We start from the raw sequence: 19,962 nt of genomic DNA on the forward strand, positions 1-19,962 counted from the left end.
GAAAAGTGTGTATCCAACCTTTGCTTGAAGACTGCCAGTGAGGGGGAGCTCACCACCTCCTTAGGCAGCCTATTCCACTGCTGAACTACTTTGACTGTGAACATTTTTTTCCTGATATCTAGCCTATATCGTTGTACTTGAAGTTTAAACCAATTACTGCGTGTCCTCTCCTCTGCAGCCAACGGAAACAGCATCCTGCCCTCCTCCAAATGACAACCTTTCAAATACTTAAAGAGGGCTATCATGTCCCCTCTCAACCTCCTTTTCTCCAGGCTGAACATTCCCAAGTCCCTCAACCTATCTTCATAGGGCTTGGTCCCTTGGCCCCAGATCATCCTCATCTCTCTCCTCTACCCTTTCAATTTTATCTATGTCCTTCTTGAAGTGAGGCCTCCAGAACTGCACACAGTACTCCAGGTGTGGTCTGACCAGTGCCGTATACAATGGGACTATGACATTTTGTGATTTTGATGTGATGCCCTTGTTGATACAGCCCAAAAAGGCATTTGCCTTTTTTACCGCTGCATCACACTGCCTGCTCATGTTTAGTTTACATTCCACTTCTGATCTGGCATGCCAGGTTCGATTCTGCGCTCCCCCACATGCAACCAGCTGGGTGACCTTGGGCTCGCCACAGCACTGATAAAACTGTTCTGACCGGGCAGTGATATCAGCACTCTCTCAGACTCACCCACCCCACAGGGTGTCTGTTGTGGGGAGAGGAATGGGAAGGCGACTGTAAGCCGCTTTGAGCCTCCTTCGGGTAGGGAAAAGCGGCATATAAGAACCAACTTCTTCTTCTTCTTCTTCTTCTTCTTCTTCTTCTACAAGTACCCCAAGGTCTCGTTCACACACAGTATCCCCCATCCAGTAGGCATGCTTTTCATTTTTCTGACCCAGATGCAGAACTTTACACTTACCTTTACTAAATTGCATCTTGTTCTCATTTGCCCATTGCCACTTTGTGTCATTGCCATTTTGAAAAAAATTCATCTTTATGTATGACACTGCAGACCCATTAACGAATGCTGGCAAGGGCTCATGGGAATTGTAGTCCATGGACATCTGAAGGGCCGCAGTTTGACTGCCCCTGCTCTAAGCACTATGCATACTGGTTCTCTGGATCTTTACATTTTAGAATTGTATGTGCAAACAGATATTAGAAATCTGTGATCAGGGTATTCTCATAAAGCTTAAAGTGACTCATTATTGGTGTTCTGCATGCCAATTTATTAATTGCAACTCACATTTCTAACTTAGGAAAAATTGAATAGTCTGGGAATGTTTAATGCTGTAGCATTATTGAAGCTAGACAGGTGTAGAATTGGTTGGTTCCCTGGATAGCAGATCACTGGGGCTCCTATATTAGTATGTTTTTATTTCTATTCCTTTTATACTTGCAAAAGGATAAAACTCTGTAGAATGTCATAAGAGCTGCTATGGAGCTATGAATTAGAAAGTGATCTCCTGTTTCTTGCTTCATCTAGGTCACAGTTGCTATTTCTAGCCAAATACCAAAACCTATGCCATTTCCAGTCCATGGACAAGTTCAAGTGTAAATGCTACCATTCCCAGTCCCCAAAACATTCTAGTTCCATTATCCTATGGAAGCTGTTATTTCTGCAATGCAAAGAAGAATTTAATTAGAGAGAGGAAATGAACCTCTGAAAATAAAATTGCAGTATTGCAGAATTAGCCTGAGAATGGTCAGAGGTGGTTTGTTATGACTTTGAAATCTTTGAAAGTATTTGTTTCATGATAAAAATTTATTTTTCTTTGCTTCGAGCTGATCACTCTAAAATGTGGAATTTGCGGTGAAAGTGCACTTAGCATTATTTGTGCTGTAATGAGGTTAGCTCACTTGATCTGATTTTGACTCTTATGAAACTATCTTCAAACCTGAATAATTGAAACATTATATGCTTTTTGCTTATTAATGTTATACTTTCAGTAGTTCATTTGTGTTGTAGTACATGGTAATTAGTAAACCACAGAGACTCATCAGATGCACTATGTGGTTTATGTCAAGTTGTTCTTATTTCTTCAGAGGTGGAAGCATTTGGCCCATCCCAGATGTCTGAGAAGATCCTCCTGAGGCTTTTAAAGCATCCCAATGTCATTCAGGAATTGAAGTATGACGAGAAGAACAAGAAAGCCCCTGAATACTACCTCTATCAGCGAAACAAGCCTGTTGATTACTTCATTTTAATCTTACAGGTTAGGCCTATGATTGTGTATTAGCATGTTGGAAGCCCAAGATCCCCGTCTGAACAATTTTCTACATTCTCTTAATGCTTTCTTAACCCTATCCAAATTGCAGTTTAGCCATGATTATTATGTTTTTACTACATTACCGAGTATTTCTGTTTAAAATGGTGACAAGTATGTAACCAGTTACTAATTTTAGAAGTAAAACTTTCTGTTTCACAGTAACAAAAATCCCCCTTCTCTTTGGATATTTTTCATGGACTTGCTGAAAGGAGACAAAAGAAATCATGCATATATAGTGAATAGAATTGACTTGGATCACCAGAAAGTATTGCACCAGAAAGCAGCTCCATTTATCCTCACTGGCAACCTTTCGCTAAATATGATTGGCTACATAGTACTGTGATACCACCATATTCTCTACGTGATCCTTTGTTGGCTGGCATCACTACAAGAAACACAAGTCCTTACTCAGAGGTCTCCATGAGATACCTGCAGGTTGCTGGCTGCTGCAGAATACTCAGGTGCCTCCTAGAAGACCCAGGGCAAAAATAATTAAAAGGACTTTCTTTCTTTCTTTCTTTCTTTCTTTCTTTCTTTCTTTCTTTCTTTCTTTCTTTCTTTCTTTCTTTCTTTCTTTCTTTCTTTCTTTCTTTCATGTCATAGAATTTTTCTTTGCGGTTTACCTGATAACTTTATTCCTGATGCTCTTCCTTGTTGTTCATGTTCCCTTTTTAGAAGACAACGAAATTTGCTAATATGCCAAGGACGGGGAAGCAATTCCGGGTTTTTTTCCCCATTACTCAAAAGTGGTAGTATTAAATAAATGCTTGCCCTAGCTATATTACAGAATGGTATTAAAGTAGGGAAACAAAGTAGAAATTAAGCACAGCAATCAGACTTGTAAAGGTGCTAATTAAAAGGGTTAGAAGTTAATATTCTCCCATTCCCAGTAAAGATAAATTTTCACCTCAAAGCACATTGTAGGTATAGTCTTGATATTTATACAGTGCATCAAAAGCGAATGTATGGTTTGTCTTGTGTTGAAGACTGAAGACTAGCATTGCTATGAACCAATAGATCAATATGTTCACTGGGAGAACAGCACCACCTACTGACATGCTTGTGTCTTTTTGTGCTCTTCACTTGGTTTGTATTGTAGTGAAGCCTTGAATATTTTTGTACTGAAGCAAAAGGTAAAAATGACTTTGTACCTCCAGTTTTTAAATAGAGTAAGAATAGCAATAAAATGGTGTCCCCTTTGCAGTTTGATGCTTGATATATTGGCATGAGTGGAAGACACTTGCAGCAAACAAGTGGGAAGTCATGAAGCAGCAGAACAAATTTAGGTGCCTCTGGACTCTAAATTTCTTCAACAAAGGATACTGTTAGTCATTAGCAGAACAGATTGGCAGGATCCATCTGGTCTATAAATATAAAATAGCTTACGACTTAATGGTTATATTGTATTTTTTAGGAATTTTTAAAATCACCAAATTGTTTGGGTATCAGCAAAGTATTCAAGCATTTTATTTAATCTGCTTCTGATGCTGCAAGTTTTGAATTCATCAGCCAACATTCTTTGTAGACTGGTGCCACATACACTGACAGAGGAGTTTGCCTGCTGGCAGAACTCTTGTAAATAGATTTTTGGAATAGTCCTTCTTTCCCCACAGCAGAATGATATCCTGAGGACAGTGGAAAGTTCTGCTCTGTAAGCAGGGAAGGTGTCTGCTTGTGAGGATACAAACCAGCTAATGTTGAGTACTTTTTTATCTTTTGGATCTCCTTGCGATCAGTGGCATTAAGCTAAAATGGTATAACTGGCTATGTCTTGCCATTTGTTTTAATTAATTAGCCACACTGGCTGCGGGACCCAAAGGGGAAGAACGATGTATTTCAATAATATTAGAGAAAGACATTCTTTATTTCTATTGCCTATTCTAAGTTTTTAGGATGTATGTAGGCAAAATCCTAAAATGATAATGCAGCTATTGTAACCTCTCTAGTTTATAAGGAACCCAATATGGTGTAGTGGGTAGAGTGTAAGACTAAGATCTGGGAGACTCAGGTTAATATCCCCACCCTTCCACAAAAGGTTGCTGGTTGATATTGGGCCAGTCACTCACTGTAAGCCTAACCTACCTCACCGAGGAGGAGAGAATGAGGTTGTAAGGCTATTTTTTCTATGCAGTATTTTCATTTGTCAGAATTTTTGTATTGCTTCAGGACATTGTTGTCTATTAGATTTTCATTCCCTCCCTTCCTAGGATGGAGCTTAGGCTGGCTAAAACATAACAATTATAAATCACAATTATAAAATCATAATTTCAATAAAATCCAATTCAGCACTCAGCACATTGCAAACTATATTGACAGTAGAGTTCACCAGTGTTAAATCAATGGAATGCTTGGCAGAATAACTATGTGTCACATGGCCTGTGGAACACGGACAGGTCCCTTCCAAATCTTTGATTAGAACCATTACATATAGGCAGAGGGGGCAGAAATAATTGCCAGGAAGGGCTAGCTAGAGTCAAAATGCATGAATAACTGGGCAATTATAGCTGCAAATGGTTTAATGTAGTTCTCAAGATCTGGGAATAGCAGAAAATCAGCATACAAACACAAGAGTTAATGAACAGGCTGAAGTTTGAGTCCACTGGCAACCCAAACACTGAGAAAGTTCAGCTCTGGGTACAAATAGGAATTGAGATGTTTAGTGTGTTCACTAAAACAGATTTCCTTAAATGTTACATATTGGGGGGGGGGCATTGCCAGGAATGGCTAATTAGAGTAAAGATGCATAAATAACTAAGCAATAAATGTAGTTAAGATTGGTAAGACATATAAATAGCAGCAAATTGGCAGCCAGATGATAAAAGAATTAACAACAGATCGAGAAATGTGTGAGTCCTGTGCCCCCCTTGAAAACATCAAAGTTCAGTTTCTGGGTATAAATGAGAACTGAGTGACTTAGCATGTTATTGAGACAGGTGAGAGTTAGGTATGCTGTGCCAGGAGTGAGCAAGGGAGAGTAGAAAGGAAAGCTGTTGGAGGGAGTCAGAGGTTGCAGAACTATCTATACTGTGATGAATTCTCTTCACTGCTGAGTCTTCATTTTGCCATTAGGCTGTGTCTCTCAGCATATGTGTAAAGAGACGCCAGAGGAACGGCACTCTTGCTTTTCTGTGTATGAGCACTAAAAGTGTTTCTGTTATTCTTAGGTTTTAAGTAGGAATGTTTTCTGGACTATGACTGAGTAATCAGAGCCCTTGCTCCCATTTTAGACTTTTTAACTACTACTGGTCCAATGTATCATTGTATAAACTCATAATGTTATGGTTTTAATTTTTGCACGTATGATTTTGTGGTGTTAACTGCTCCAAGCCCACTTTGCAGGAAGGGTGCATTCTATAAATTAAAGAAATAAATACAGTCTATTCACTTACTCTATGACACATAGGAATCCTACCCTAGACTTAGACTCTGCATTGTTTTCTCAGGTTAGGCCAGCTGTGATTTTACTGGCATTTAGTTACTCCTAATGCAATGCTACATCAGTGTGATGCTACATTCCTTCCCACTAAGTTGGTCTTCCTCTCACTTCCTGAAATCTAACTGTGGAATGTATTGCAAATGAATTTTGGCTTATACGGGATATCTGTCATGGCAGTGTGAATCTGAACTAACCCAATTTATAAGGTAGCGGGTGCTCTAGAAATATGTATGCTGCATGAAAAGTTACTTGGATTGGTTTTGTTTCATGGAGATGCGTTTTTATGTGTTTGTGTGTGAAGTAAATCATTCATTCGTCTGATTTCGTAACCACGACTCCCATACCCAGGTACATCTTTGAGGTACAATGTGTCTAGACCGTTTTTTGACCTTCTTATAGGCAAGGTAACTAAAGTTAGAATAAGGAATATAGCACTAGTTATACATCAGATATTTTTGGTAGTAGGAGCCCGTTGGTATATTGATCTCATGTGAATTCTGTTCTTCCATATTCATCAGATATTCATGAGATAGCGGTATGTCTTTTATGCCTAAGGCGGGTTTTTGCTTCATAGACAAATGGTTTATTTTTATTATTATCTTTATTTATTTATTTATTTATTTATTTATTTAATAGTCTGCCTTTTTCACTTTCTCTAATAATCAGCTGTAGTGCTGGGGAGTGTTGAAATTGAGCTAGGCCCCTGCCAAGATGGGGGGGGGGAGATTTTAAGGGAGTGGAGCGGCCCACCTTTAAGCTGATGGTGATAACATGACTGGGCTGTTACCATCAGTTGCAACATGGGCAGCCCCGGTCCCTTTAAAGGCTCCGCCCCTCATCTGCTAATGCAGGACTGGTAGGGAGCATTTGAAACAGAGGAGCTGCCTGCCTTAGAGCTGAAGGTGACAGCCAGGCTGGCTGTCACCCTCAGCTATAAATTGTGCAATCCCAGTCCCTTCAAAGGCTCCAGTCCCACCATCCAAGACAGGGTTGGGTTGAGAGCTTTTGGAGGCAACAGGGCCACCTGCTTTAGAGCTGAGGGTGACATCTCATCTGCACTGTCATGGTCAGCTGTAAGGCATGTGATCTGGTCCCTTTAAAGGCTCCCCCTACCTGTCAAGGCAAGGGGGAGCATTTTAAGCAGGACTGCCCACCTTAGAGCTGATGGCTCGTCCATCAACGTCAGCTGCAAGGCAGGTGACCCTTGCCAGCAGCCCCATACCAACAGAATTGAAATCAGTGGGTCCATGTTCTTTTTCTATAAAATGCTGTTCCCAACTAATCTGCGAAGTATGTTGCTTCTTTGTTCTATTATATTTGTCTTTAATTTTCTAGAGGTCTTCCCTACACTTATCCTATTCTAAAACATCTGATGACATATACAGCCATTTCTGAACTTCAGAAATGAATGTTGTGAAGCTATCAAGAATATATTCTTATTTGTCAAAGGGATTGAGGAAACTTTTCATACTTTGAGTTAGGTTACAATACCTGGAGTGTCCATATTAAAAATGGCCTTTGTGCAAACCTGCTCCTGGGATGGTTCTTTGTACATTTGTGGGAACCTACCTATGGTTCAATTTGTCTTTTAAACTGGATGTTCTTTTAAAACGTTGGGCGGTTTTATCACAAAGTGAAATATCATACAACATATTCCAGTTTATATATATATATTCCATTAAAATTATATACTGATATGGTTATAATTTAAGCTGTTATCCTCTCATTCTGCAACTTGCTTTTGTTGTTATGCAGTAGATCTTCTACAAATTGTAGCTTTATCAAATAACTAGTAAATAAGCCCGCTGCACTCTGAATGCAGCGGGCGCTAGCGGGGCTCGGGAGTCGGCAGGGCCGGTGCGGGAGTGGGACGCCGCATGAGTGGGGCTCGGGAGTCGGTGGTGCGGCGCAGCACGGCATGGCTCGTCCAGGCCCCCACCACAGTGAGACCTACCTGGGCCCGTGTTGTGGCTGTAGGTGAGGCTGTGGTGGCGCGGCAATGAGGCGAGGCTGCAGCAGCGCGGTGAGGCGGCGACCTTCCCTGCTGGATCTCAGGGCTACGTGAAGCTGGCAGGTGCTCCCTGGCCGGCGGCCTGACGCGGTGGGAGGCGCTTTGCGCCTCCCGCCGCGCCAGGCCGCCGGCAAAGGAGCAACTGCGAGCCGCGCTGCGCACGGCTCACTGTTGCTCAGGGCTGGGAATCGGAGGGACCAATCGGAGGGACCAATCGAAATTCTTGCAAATGAGTACAACTGCCTTTCGATGTTAAATGGATTCATCTTTGAATATATAAATTTCTCCTCAAATTGACCCATATATAAGTTAGAAATTTGTGGAGCCATAGGGGACTCTGTAGCAATACCCTGAATATATAATTTGATAAAAGCATGCAACATGTAGCCAGGGTCCTAAAAATAAAAGGATACATTCCATAAAAACAGAATGGTTTATTATTTACTTCTGACTGATTTACTTTTAAGAAGGTCATAGAGAAAGGAGGTAGGTGTTGAGTAAGAGATTCTAGGGGGGGGAAATAAGTATTTTTTGCTTTTTAAAAACAAACTGCTCTCTAGGCCTAATGGAAATTCCATATAGCATTGTATCTATGACAAGACTATGGAGGCTCCAAAACCATTTTATTTGCACAGGCAGTAAGTAACCTTTGTGAACTATGTAAAGCTCTGCATAACTCCTTTCACCAAATTATACTCATGATTTAGAAACTGCACAGGATAGATCTCAGTATGTGAAAATCCCCTCGCAGGAAAAAGGAAAGCAACAAAATGTGGGTGGGGGAGGGCCTCAAAACTACTATGAGATCTTCAGTTAAAGGAAGAGTATTAACCCTTATCCAACATACTTCTAAACCCATTTTCATTTTTTCTTCACAGGGGAAGGTGGAAGTGGAGGCTGGAAAAGAGGGAATGAAATTTGAAGCTGGTGCTTTCTCCTACTATGGAGTGATGGCTCTCACAGCATCACCAGGTAAATCCTTCAAATCTTTGTCTGAAATCACTTCTTAAAAACACACTTTTGCCAAGATAAAAAAGAGACTGAGAAACCATTCCAGGTTTTGATGAAATTTAAACTAAATGTTATAAGATATAATATTACTGGGAACCACAGAATATTTATTGGAACAAACTGGTATCTAAAGGTGTGCAAGCACCGAGTCATGTCTGAACCTTGGGGTGACGCCCTCTAGCGTTTTCTTGGCAGACTCGATACAGGAAGGTTTGCCAGTGCCTTCCCCAGTCATTACCATATTACCCTCCAGCAAGCTGACTACTCATTTTACCCACATCGGAAGGATGGAAGGTTGAGTCAACCTTGAGCCAGCTGCTGGGATCGAACTCCCAGCCTCATGGGCAGAGCTTCAGACAGCATGTTGGCTGCCTTACCACCCTGCGTCACAAAAGGCTCAGTATCTAAAGTAGGGGTGTGCAAAAAAATCATTTTTTATTTCTGGTTTGAGTCTATTGAACCTGAAATTTTTTGTTTGTTTGGGGTGGCAAAAAAATGTTGGGTCCAAATATCGGTATGGTATTCAGATTTTTCATTAACACCATATTTTGTGTGTGTCCAGTAGACCCAAGAAGAATTTTTAAAAAGTTCTTGGCTCATCCAGCAGCGGAAGAAACTGTCCCCGGAAACCGCATGGGGCATGGAGGTCTCTCCCTTCTGTGCGCAGACCTGACTGGGAGATTATTTAAACCCCCCCCCCCCACAGCAGAAGCTGTCTGCAGGATCTGCACGATAGCCGGGAGAGACCTCCCCAAGAATGCTGACCTGGCTGGGAGCGTTTCTGCTGCCAGGCAGTTTAATCCATCATGCACCAGAAGCTGTCCCCAGGATCTGCATGTGGCTGGGAGGTATCTCAGCTGGGGAAGAGGGAGCTGAGAGGTTCCGCCACCCCAGCTGATCTGTATTGCTGAATATGCCCAAATAAAAGCTGGAAAAATGTGTTTTTTATTTTAGTCAGCTATACCAGTAACTGATCAGATCATCAAAGAATCTATAATTGGCTTAAATAATACCAGAACAATACCGGTTAAGTATTTTTTCAGTTTGGTTTAGCCAAATGCATACCCCCAGACTGTTATTTTAACCACCCTTAAGAGATACTGAAAAGCTGCTGGGCTAAAAGTAGTAAATCAGTAGCTGGCAGGTCAGAGATTTCTCCAGTTGCAAATCATTTTGTCAGCATCTTAATCTGTTGTTATCGGTCCTCAGTTTACAAGGGGCAAAAGGTGTTTAGCACCCCGCATCTTGTGGTGGATCTCATTAGTATCTCTTTTAGAAAGCTTGCTTCCTGGATCTTTCCATTATGTCTCTCTGGCTGTGTGGATGGCTGTGAATAGGCTTAAACATTGCATTGCTTTATTTCTTTGTCCAGAGTCTCCCAGGTTAATGACCTCTGGTAATGACCTCTGTTAGCCAGCTGCCTGGCAGCTCTCCCCACCTCTATCTGACTCCCAGCACTTTGTTTCATCCTGCCCATAAAGTCTCTACCACACCTCAAGAGTCTCAGGTGGCTCAAATCTATGTTTTACATATGCACTGTCATCCTAGGGATACTTTCCTGGAAACTTACTTGAGAGTAAGCTTCAATGAATGAATAGGATTCTGAGTAGACTTACTTATGGTTGTCTTCATAGTGACTGAAAGAAACTTCTAGCCAAGTGGAAAGTGACAATGTAATTGCTTTGAAACATCCCTCATATCTTGAACAGTGCAAAGCTCCATACAGATCTTGTCCTAAAAGTGAACAGAGCATGTTCTTGAGTCCCAATACGTCAATGAACATGAAAGGACTGGGATGGAGAATCCAGGTTCAGTGTCTATCAAACACCATACAAAGGAGAATTAAATCTGCTGTAGTTGGACAAGAGGCCTACTGGGAGGTAAACAGAGCTGTCACACAAATGATTAGGTCTACCTGGCCTTTTTCCTTTCTGAGAATCCTGCATTAGAATAAACTTCTGAAAATTCACTTCTGGAATTAAACGGATGGCAGAACGTTGGATTCCAGCCCAGAACAAGATTAGGATCCTGCAAGTATTTACTTGGCACAGTATGAAAACAGACTCAGAGATTGCACGGGCCAGTGAGAACTTGGGTCCTGTCGCAGAACCCAGATTGTCTACCGACACATGGCCATGCATTGGCAGAGGCCCCATTGGCATCCTGGCTGCCTACCGGAATGTTGCAGTTCCCTGTGTTCCCTTGCTCCGCGGCTTCCAGGTGCCTGTGTTGGGCCAGTGGCAGGGCAGCCTCTGGCCGGTGCTGACGTCATGTGGTGTCAGGAGTTTCCCCTGCCTCTGGACGAGCGGTATGTTGGGGCGTCATCCCCATGCGGAATCAGCCTTATTCCTGCAAATACATTTTGCAACTGATCCTGAGGTTGCTGCCTTTGGTGACAGCCAGATGGCTGTGCAGAAGAAAAAATTAGATCCTCTGTCATGCTTGTTGCTTTGCCTGGAGATGTCAGAGGCAGTATGGGTTGCATCAACATGTCAATGGCTTTCACAGTAGCAATGGATCATTTACTATGCCTTCCTTGCCCCATTACCTCCCCATGCTACCATAGGATTTTTTTCAGGCCTTCAGAAATGTAGTTGACATATCATTTTAGCTTAATTCTATGGTGATATGTTAATTACTATATATACTTGCATATAAGCCAACCCGCATATAAGCCGAGGCATTTAATTTTACCACAAAATCTGGGCAAACTTATTGACTCACATATAAGCCCAGGGTGGGAAATGCAGCAGGCAACTGGTAAATTTACAGGTTGGCCTAAGCACTTAATCCATGCTCAATCATCACAGGCTTTCCCATCCAGCCTCCCTCCCAACAAATACAGAAAAGTCAAGAGGATGAATAGCTGCTGGTTTTGTACCCCGTTTTTCACTAACCAAAGGAGTCTCAAAGAGAGCCAGTTTGGTGTAGTGGATAGGAGTGCGGACTTCTAATCTGATATGCCAGGTTCGATTCTGCACTCCTCCACATGCAACCAGCTGGGTGACCTTGGACTTGCCACGGCACTGATAAAACTGCTCTGACCGGGCAGTGATATCAGCGTTCTCTCAGCCTCACCCACCCCACAGGGTGTCTGTTGTGGGGAGAGGAATGGGAAGGCGACTGTAAGCCGCTTTGAGCCTCCTTCGGGTAGGGAAAAGCGGCATATAAGAACCAACTCTTCTTCTTCTTCTTCTTCTTCTTCTTCTTCTTCTTCTTCTTCTTCTTCTTCTTCTTCTTCTTCTTCTTACAATTACCTTCCCTTCCTCTCTTGATGCCAGGCACCCTGAGAGCATTGACAGAACTGCTCTGTGAGAACAGCTCTGGCAGGAGGACCAAAAAGTGCCCCCCAGGCCAGCAAACCAGAGCAGAACAATATTACCCAAAGTTGGCAACCTACTACAACAAGTACAACAGCTACCAAACTGGGCTACAGTGCCCCCCAGAACAAAACACTGAAATAAAGAACTGTAAAACTGAAAACTGATAGAAAGAACTGTAAAAATCAACTTTTAAAAGAAACACAACCCCAAAAAGAAAAGGCAAACAATGTCTCAGATAAAAGAAGAAACTGAAAAAAAAGTAAATCCCAAAGCACCCCCAAAACCCACCTCACCCCATACACAGAAACCAAAAGAATAGTTTGGAAGAAGTGATTAGGAAAAGAAGGGGGGAAAATATCAGAATCCCTCAGTCAAACCATTGATGTCCTACAGGCTGCCAGAGTAAGCTTTCAAGATCTTTGCAGAAGGCAAAGGTTAACGGGAGGCCACTAGCTCACTTGCAAAGAGCTCAGGTTGCAAATGCAATGTTGCATTTGGCTGGCTGGGGGCAGGCTGTTAATCAGTTACCTGCATATAAGCCAAGGAGGTCTTTTAAGTTCTAAAAACTGCTGGAAAACTCAGCTTATATGCGAGTATATATGGTACTGATTTTTTTAAAACCCTCCTATGTGGGAGGGGAGAGGAATTGCACAGCACTGAAGCAAGGATCACTTGGATGCTCTACTGGGGGACTCTTTTTACAAAGCCCATGCTGGCTGGTTTTTACAAAGCCCATGCTGGCTGGTGAGATGGGCTATTAATTATCAATTTATATAGTGGTTACTAAAAATAGAAATGGATGAATTCATGAAAATACCACCTCTTTTAAACAGCATAGTCTGACATCTGCTGCAGTTTATTTATTTAGATTCTTAGTAAATGCCTGGTCAACCCAAGATGAATGTTGTTTTCCATTTCAAAGACTGACTTTCTTAGGGTTAGTAAGTAGGAAGCATGCAGAGTCTGATTTCTAATTATTGGTAATTATCTGATCAACTATTCATTGTTGATTTATAGTCTTTTACTTTTCTCTTATTTAAACTGTACTCGATTTCTCCATTAAATTGAAATTTGATTTCTCTCTTGTTGATTACAGATGGCTTCTTCTCTGGTCCTGATCTTATCTATTTTTTTCCCTCTATCTTCTAGTTCCCTTGTCCTTGTCTCGTACCTTTGTTGTCAGCAGAACTGAATTATTAGCAGCAGGTACTCCAGGTAAACTTGCATGCTTCTTGTTTACCCTTCTTGCAACTGTACGTACCTCATATGCCCATGGAATGTTTATATGATAACTTTCTTTGTTGGAGAGATGCAGGAGAAACAGAGATCCCGAGCTTACACGGAAAAGTGAACACAGTTTTGTATTTGGTTGTGGAAAGGTTCTTTTTTGCTATTAACATTAACTCTCTCTGTAGTTAAAACAAAGTTACGTTTGGTTTTCTAATCATCTACAATATACAGAACTAGATATTAAGCCCGCTGTGGGCAAAATACAGCGGGCCCTAGCATGATGGGTGGGTGGAGGGATGGGGCAAAGGAAGGAGGAAAAGGAGAGAGACAGAAAGACAGAAAGAAAGGGAGGAAGATAGAGACAGAAGAAGAGGGAGAGAAACAGGTAGCCAGAAAGAGGCAGATGGAAGAGAGGGAGGAAGGGAAAAACAAAGGGAATGCTGGGAGGAAGGGAAGGAGAAAGAGAATGCTGGGAGGAAGGGAGGAACAGAGTAAGGTAGGTGGCCTTGGGACCTTCTGCTGGGCCCAGGGGCAGGCTTGGCTGCCCCAGGGCCCAGCAGAAGGCTCGGGACGGGGGCGGTGGGCTCTGCAGCCTACTGCCGGGCCCAGGAGCAGGCTCGGCTGCCCCAGAGCCCGGCAGAAGGCTCGGGAAGGCGGCGGCAGGCTTTACGGCCTACTGTCGGGCCCAGGAGCAGGCTTGGCTGCCCCAGGGCCCAGCAGAAGGCTCGGGACGGGGGCGGTGGGCTCTGCAGCCTACTGCCGGGCCCAGGAGCAGGCTCGGCTGCCCCAGAGCCCGGCAGAAGGCTCGGGAAGGCGGCGGCAGGCTTTACGGCCTACTGCCGGGCCCAGGAGCAGGCTTGGGTGCCCCAGGGCCTGGCAGAAGGCTCGGGACGGCGGGAGTGGGCTTTGTGGCCTTCTGCCGGGCCCAAGGGCAGGCGAGCCTGCCCTGGGCCCGGCAGAAGGCTCCCTGGGCGAGGGGAAGCTGGCCGGAGGACTTACCGCTGGGGAAGGCTTCTTCCTCTGAGCGGCAACTTCCCGGCCGGCCCAGGCAAGGCTGGGCCAACTAGCCAATGGGGAGCCGCGCTTTGTGCAGCTCCCCATTGGTTGCTTGGCCCTCGAGTGACACTCGGGGGGCCCAATCAGGAGCCGCTTCGCGGCTCCTGATTGGGCCCTCTGAGTTTTTATCCCAGACAGGGCCCGCCCTAACTCCTCCCCACTTGCCCTTACTCCTTTATTCCTCCCGCTCCTCCGGAGCGGGGGGAGGTTTAAAGATGTTTTTCTTTACGGATTCTGTGCATTGCCACATATAGAAATGTTATCTGCAAAAACCATACTCCCCCAAAACTTTTCAAACTAGCACAGGTACCGGTAAACAACATTGTTTCTAATACTCTCATACCTTCCAGCCCCCTCAAGCTGGCAACCCCTGTAGATGTGGGAGAACAAGTAGGATGGTCTGTCCCTAGATGTTGATGGATCCAGATTGTTTCCTGACAGCCATTGGGGAGTTTCCAGTTACCATGGGTGATGATCTTGTCTATGTCTTGAAATACAGAAATGACCAGGATGAACATGATTTCTGTTAAATGTCTTCCTTCTTAGCAAAAGTTGTTAATTGGTTTGAAGGTGAACTTGAAGGGCTGAAACAGGTTGCTAGAAGTTAAATGGAGGAAAACCTATGGTGAATGTGTCCAAAGAAGGTTTAGAGCTGTAATCATGCTCTGTGGCAGTGATGCCAACAAAGCATTTCTACTTCTCTGCCAGCAATGCCATACAACAGAACTGTTCAGTATGATAAGGGAGCCCTTGACTGCACAACCCAATACTGTGATTTGTTTCCAGGCATTATGCTCACATTCATAGGAACGTGAATGTCATTGTTAAACAAGATCAGTTTCAGGTTGTTATTGGAATGCAATCTCATCAGAGTTGTATGGATGAATTTCAGTTGTTGAAGCCTTAAGGAGCTGGGCAAGTTGACTGAGGAAGCGCCTCCTACCACATGTATACGTGGCCTTTTCCCATCTTGGTGTATATCGGCTAGCCAAAGGGTATTGCATTGGTGGGTATCAGGAGCAGTGAATGTTTGTTAATGGAGGGAATCTTTCCATCCACTTTTGGTGATTATAAGACCCTCCTTAAAATCTTGGTAATTATCAGTATGTGATAAATATTCCCCTTTGGGGCAAGGTGCTAGAGCGTGAAGTGGCAGCATAGCTCTGGGCTTTCTGGACCCATTTCAGACAGTTTTCAGGACTACTTATAAATCAGAAACTTGTCTGGCCATCTAGGCTTAACAAACCTTGTTGAGTCTCCTGAATTTCTTACTAGCTTTCAGCCCCCTCAACCATGTTTTCCTTCTGGACTAGGTGAGGATGGGGGCCGATGGTGTGGTGCTTCCAGTCCTACCTGGCCAGGTGAATAGCTTGCCTTGGCATTTATGGGGTCTTGCAGCCCGTATGGGATTGCCTAGGAAAGTCCGTTTGGAAACTTCTTTGGTTCAAAATTAGATGGCTGGGTTGCTTGGTGGTACAACATCTAAAAACACATCTCACTAATTTTAAAATCTTTATACTGGTTGCTGGTTTGCTTCTGAGCTTAATTCAAAGAGGTATTGTTGACTTATAAAAGCCAGGGTAGCTAGGGATAAGGGGACAACCAAAGAACTGCCTTCTGTTTTAAATTACCTCATCATTGTAATGTATTTTTATAAGCTGAGGTTTTAGGCTTGCTTGGTGAACTTAAGAACCAGAGATGTGCTGGATCAGGCTAATGGTTCATCTAGACCAGGGGTAGTCGATCTGTGGTCCTCCAGATGTTCATGGACTACAATTCCCATGAGCCCCTGCCAGCAAATCTGATCTAGACCACATCCTGTTTCACACAATAGCCAACCAATGATCCTGGATAGTTGACAAAAAGAGAATAGAGGCCAAGGCTTCCTTCTGACATTTGTCTGTAGCAATGGTATTCAGTTTGCTGCCTCTGTAAATAGAGATTTCCTTTGTTTTCCATGGCTGGTATGCATTGATGGACTTTAATGCTAGTTTTAGGATTTTTATAATTTTATTATTTTAATCAGATATTATTTAAGGTTTTAGTAATTAATTCCTATGTGTGTTTATAGTTGATATATAATATGAATTGGGAGTTTAATAACTGTTGTTATACATTGTCTCTTAAGCTGCCTCAGTTACAGTTTATAGAAAGCAGAATATATTTTATTAAAGTTAAATAAAAAGGCATATTGTATGGTAGGGTAATAAATAAGGGTAATAAGTATAATGTTTTAATAGAAATTTAAGGGTTTTCAGTGACAATTGTTTTGGAACAGCACTCAAAAGTGCTTCTCTTCCCAGTGTCCCTTTGGGCTTCAGTCTGTCCTCTGTGATTTCATAACCCTGCCCCATCCCCACCCTACAGAAGTAAATAATATCAACTGGAAGCAAAAGTTGGGCTGAGTGAGAGCAAATGGAGTATCGTGTCCAGATCACAGGAGGTGATGGTACCACTTTACTCTGCTCTGGTTTGGCCTCACTTGGAGTACTGTGTTCAGGTTTGGGCACCACAGTTCAAGGATGTAGACAAACTGGAGCATGTCCAGAGGAGAGCAACAAAAATGGTGAAGGGTTTGGAGACCAAGACGTATGAGGAAAGATTGGGGGAGCTTGGTCTGTTTAGCCTAGAGAGTATTTAAAAGGCTGCAATGTAGAGGATAGAGCAGAATTGTTCTCTCTTGCTTCAGAGGGACAGACCAGAACCAATGGGATGACATTAATTCAAAAGAAATCTGTCTAAACATCTGGAAGAAGTTCCTGACAGTTAGAAAGGTTTCTCAGTGGAACAGGCTTCCTCAGGAGGTGGTGGGTTCTCCATCTGTGGAAATTTTTGAACAGAGGCTGGATAGCCATCTGATGGAGAGGCTGATTCTGTGAAGGTTCAAGGGGGTGGCGGGTTACAGTGGATGAGCGATAGGGTGAATGTCCTGTATTATGCAGGGGTTTGATTAGATGGCCTGGGAAATCCCTTCCAACTCTGTTATTCTATGATTCTAAATGTTTACCCACCTATGGATCAACAAGACTCTTCCATTTCTTATTTGTCAAGCCCCATTATTATTACATTAACTATTATGTTGTCTGATGCCTGACAAAATATTTTCCTGATGCTTCATTACAAATAAAAGCATTTTTTCAAAGTTCCTAAGAGGATTGTAAATTCAGTTTTTAAAAGTAGGTATTTTGCATTAGAAGTTGTTTTATACCAGGTTAAACAGAAGTTGAAATTAAAATGGGAAGGAAAAGCTACAGTTTTGGTTTGTTTGTTTGTTTTTTAAGTCCACCACATTTTTTAAATTGTAAATTGAGATTTTAAAATGAGCCAAACTGTAATGTGGAAATGATCAGGTTTTAGGGTGCTTGAAAAGTGCCAAAAAGTTAAAATTTCCAATGGTAACATAAGAAGTGGCCTAGATCTGACGCAGGACAGAAACAGCTGAGAATAGAACTAAATGGCAGTGCACTGGGTATCTCGGTTTGTACAATATTGAAATGGGGGCAGTTTTTCTCATAAAACTCCTGTAGTTTATTTATTCTTTAATCCTGGAAACTGGATGATAATTTTGTCTCATTCATCCCTCAGTGACTTCTCTGGGTCTTTGGGCAAACTGCACAATCACCTTGATTTGTGCTGGTAAACTAATATACTGCAAGTGATTTCAGGTGTAAAAGCGAACTACATAGTCTATTCTCTACTTGCTTGGAAATAAGGTTCGGCTTACTTCGGAGTAAACATGGTTGGGAATTAATGGAAAAGCTGCTTAAATTCTTTCCAAATCTGCTTGAGTAACCTTCCAAACTATCCCATAAACTTATGTCTTTCAGATATAATGATGTTCATTTCTCCTTTTGCTAAGTATATTTTTCTCATCCTTTTTTCTCTAGCTGAAAACAAATCACCACCTCGTCCTTGTGGCTTGAATCATTCAGACTCTCTTAACAGAGGGGATCGCATTGATGCTGTGACACCAACATTAGGGAATAGCAACAACCAGCTTAACTCTTCATTTGTTCAAGTGTATGTTCCTGACTACTCAGTGAAAGCAGTCTCAGACATTCAGTATGTTAAGGTAGGAAAGGTGAAGAATGGGTAGTGTGCATAGGAGTGTATGACATAGGTGTGTATGACTAATACATGTTGATAATAATAAATAAAAAATATTAATTGTGGGTTTTCTTTTCTTTCCCTTCATATGGTTGACACAGATTTCCAGGCCACAGTACCAAAATGCCCTCATGGCATCCAGGATGGACAAAACACCTCAGTCCTCGGACAGTGAAACCACTAAAATAGAACTGACTCTTACAGAACTACATGACGGTTTGCCAGATGAGACGGCAAACCTGCTGAATGAACAGAACTGTGTGACTCACAACAAGTCCAACCACAGTATGCACAGTGAAGGCGCCATCTAGGAGCTGACTGGCAGCATCTCCCTCAGTTCTCCATCCCAGCCCTGCTCTTCCTCAGGACCAGCCCTCACGCCTCCCCCATGCCATCTTCCTGACTGTGAATACCATTAGGATGTGCTTATTAAGTTGTGCTGCATTCAGTTCTCTGAGACCAAAGACTTCGCGCCCAACCTGGGTGTAGAAAAAGAAATGGGAAGGAAGGGGAATGCAGAAAGTGAGAGACGGTTGCAGAGAAAAATGCAACCCTCATCTAAGCACCGCTTGGGAATGGTGAGCTACTCCTTTGGAGTGAATGGCTAAATTTTTCCTAGTGGAGCAGAATCGAGTTTATTTTTCCAGCTGTTTAATTCATCTGCTAGAAGGTGTGAAGAAAAGTTTAAACCAACAGCTGTGGTTTATTTTTTTTCAAGAAAAATCATGTTTTTTAAAGGTATTTTGCAGTTTTAAATGTTGCAGGACATTCCCAGTTAAGCTGTTTTATTGTTTGTGAATTTGCCTAAATGTCCCTCTCCCATCTCTTTGTTTTCTTCTTGTTGAAATGGCAAACTGGTACTAGAATGTGTGTGTGTGCGTGTTTTTTAAGAACAAAGAGTGAATGAAATTTAAGGAATCTGTGGCATCTCACTCTTGGGAGACAGGCGGTGTAGTCTAGCTAATCTTGTGGGTAGGCATTATTTTGCGTTTTGTATGCAAAAATTACTGAAATGCTCAAAGGTGTCACAAAAAATGGTGTGTGCCATATATGAGGGTGGACTTTTGATCTTTCATGTGAAACTATAGGCGGTACATTTTTCCAGAGAGCTATACAAAATATTTTATTCCCAGACATTTGTATTTCTGTTTCTTCTGGGGAAATAATTAGGCTACCTTGATGAGTACATACCTTTAAAAGGTCTTATATGTCAGTTCACCAGTCACCCAAAACCCTTGCTGTGACAATGCTGCTTTGATGATGGCCAAAGTAAACCTTCCAGAGCACATCACCACATATTCTTGGACCACTTTACCGCCTTCTGGGTTGGTGTGTGATGGATTGGGTGTGTTCTAAGCAAATGGTGTTGGAGAGGAGCATCTAGCAGCATTTATACAGCTGTATGAGTTCTCCTTTTTAGAAATCACCTTTTAAACTTCCTCTCACTTGATCCCTGGGATAGCTGCATAGATGTGAGAACTGGATCAGAAATGCCATTGGGATATTCTAAACTCAAG

The 19,962-nt window shown here is 42.6% G+C and overlaps 1 protein-coding gene across 2 annotated transcripts in view; it reads left to right on the forward strand.

The window, feature by feature from the left end:
* Positions 1-19,577, forward strand: part of CNNM2 (cyclin and CBS domain divalent metal cation transport mediator 2) — a 108,194-nt gene extending 88,617 nt beyond the window's left edge. Inside the window, exons 4-8 of one of the 2 annotated variants that reach the window (XM_077349588.1) lie at positions 2,048-2,217; positions 8,597-8,690; positions 13,202-13,267; positions 18,226-18,410; positions 18,547-19,577. In XM_077349588.1, the coding sequence (XP_077205703.1) occupies positions 2,048-2,217; positions 8,597-8,690; positions 13,202-13,267; positions 18,226-18,410; positions 18,547-18,756 (725 nt within the window). In that variant the 3' untranslated portion in view covers positions 18,757-19,577. The remainder of the gene's footprint in view (positions 1-2,047; positions 2,218-8,596; positions 8,691-13,201; positions 13,268-18,225; positions 18,411-18,546) is intronic. The other variant, XM_077349587.1, reaches the window with a different exon arrangement.
* Positions 19,578-19,962: the final 385 nt, after the last annotated feature.

Source organism: Paroedura picta, chromosome 8, assembly GCF_049243985.1.
Source record: "Paroedura picta isolate Pp20150507F chromosome 8, Ppicta_v3.0, whole genome shotgun sequence".
Taxonomy (NCBI): Eukaryota; Metazoa; Chordata; class Lepidosauria; order Squamata; family Gekkonidae; genus Paroedura; species Paroedura picta.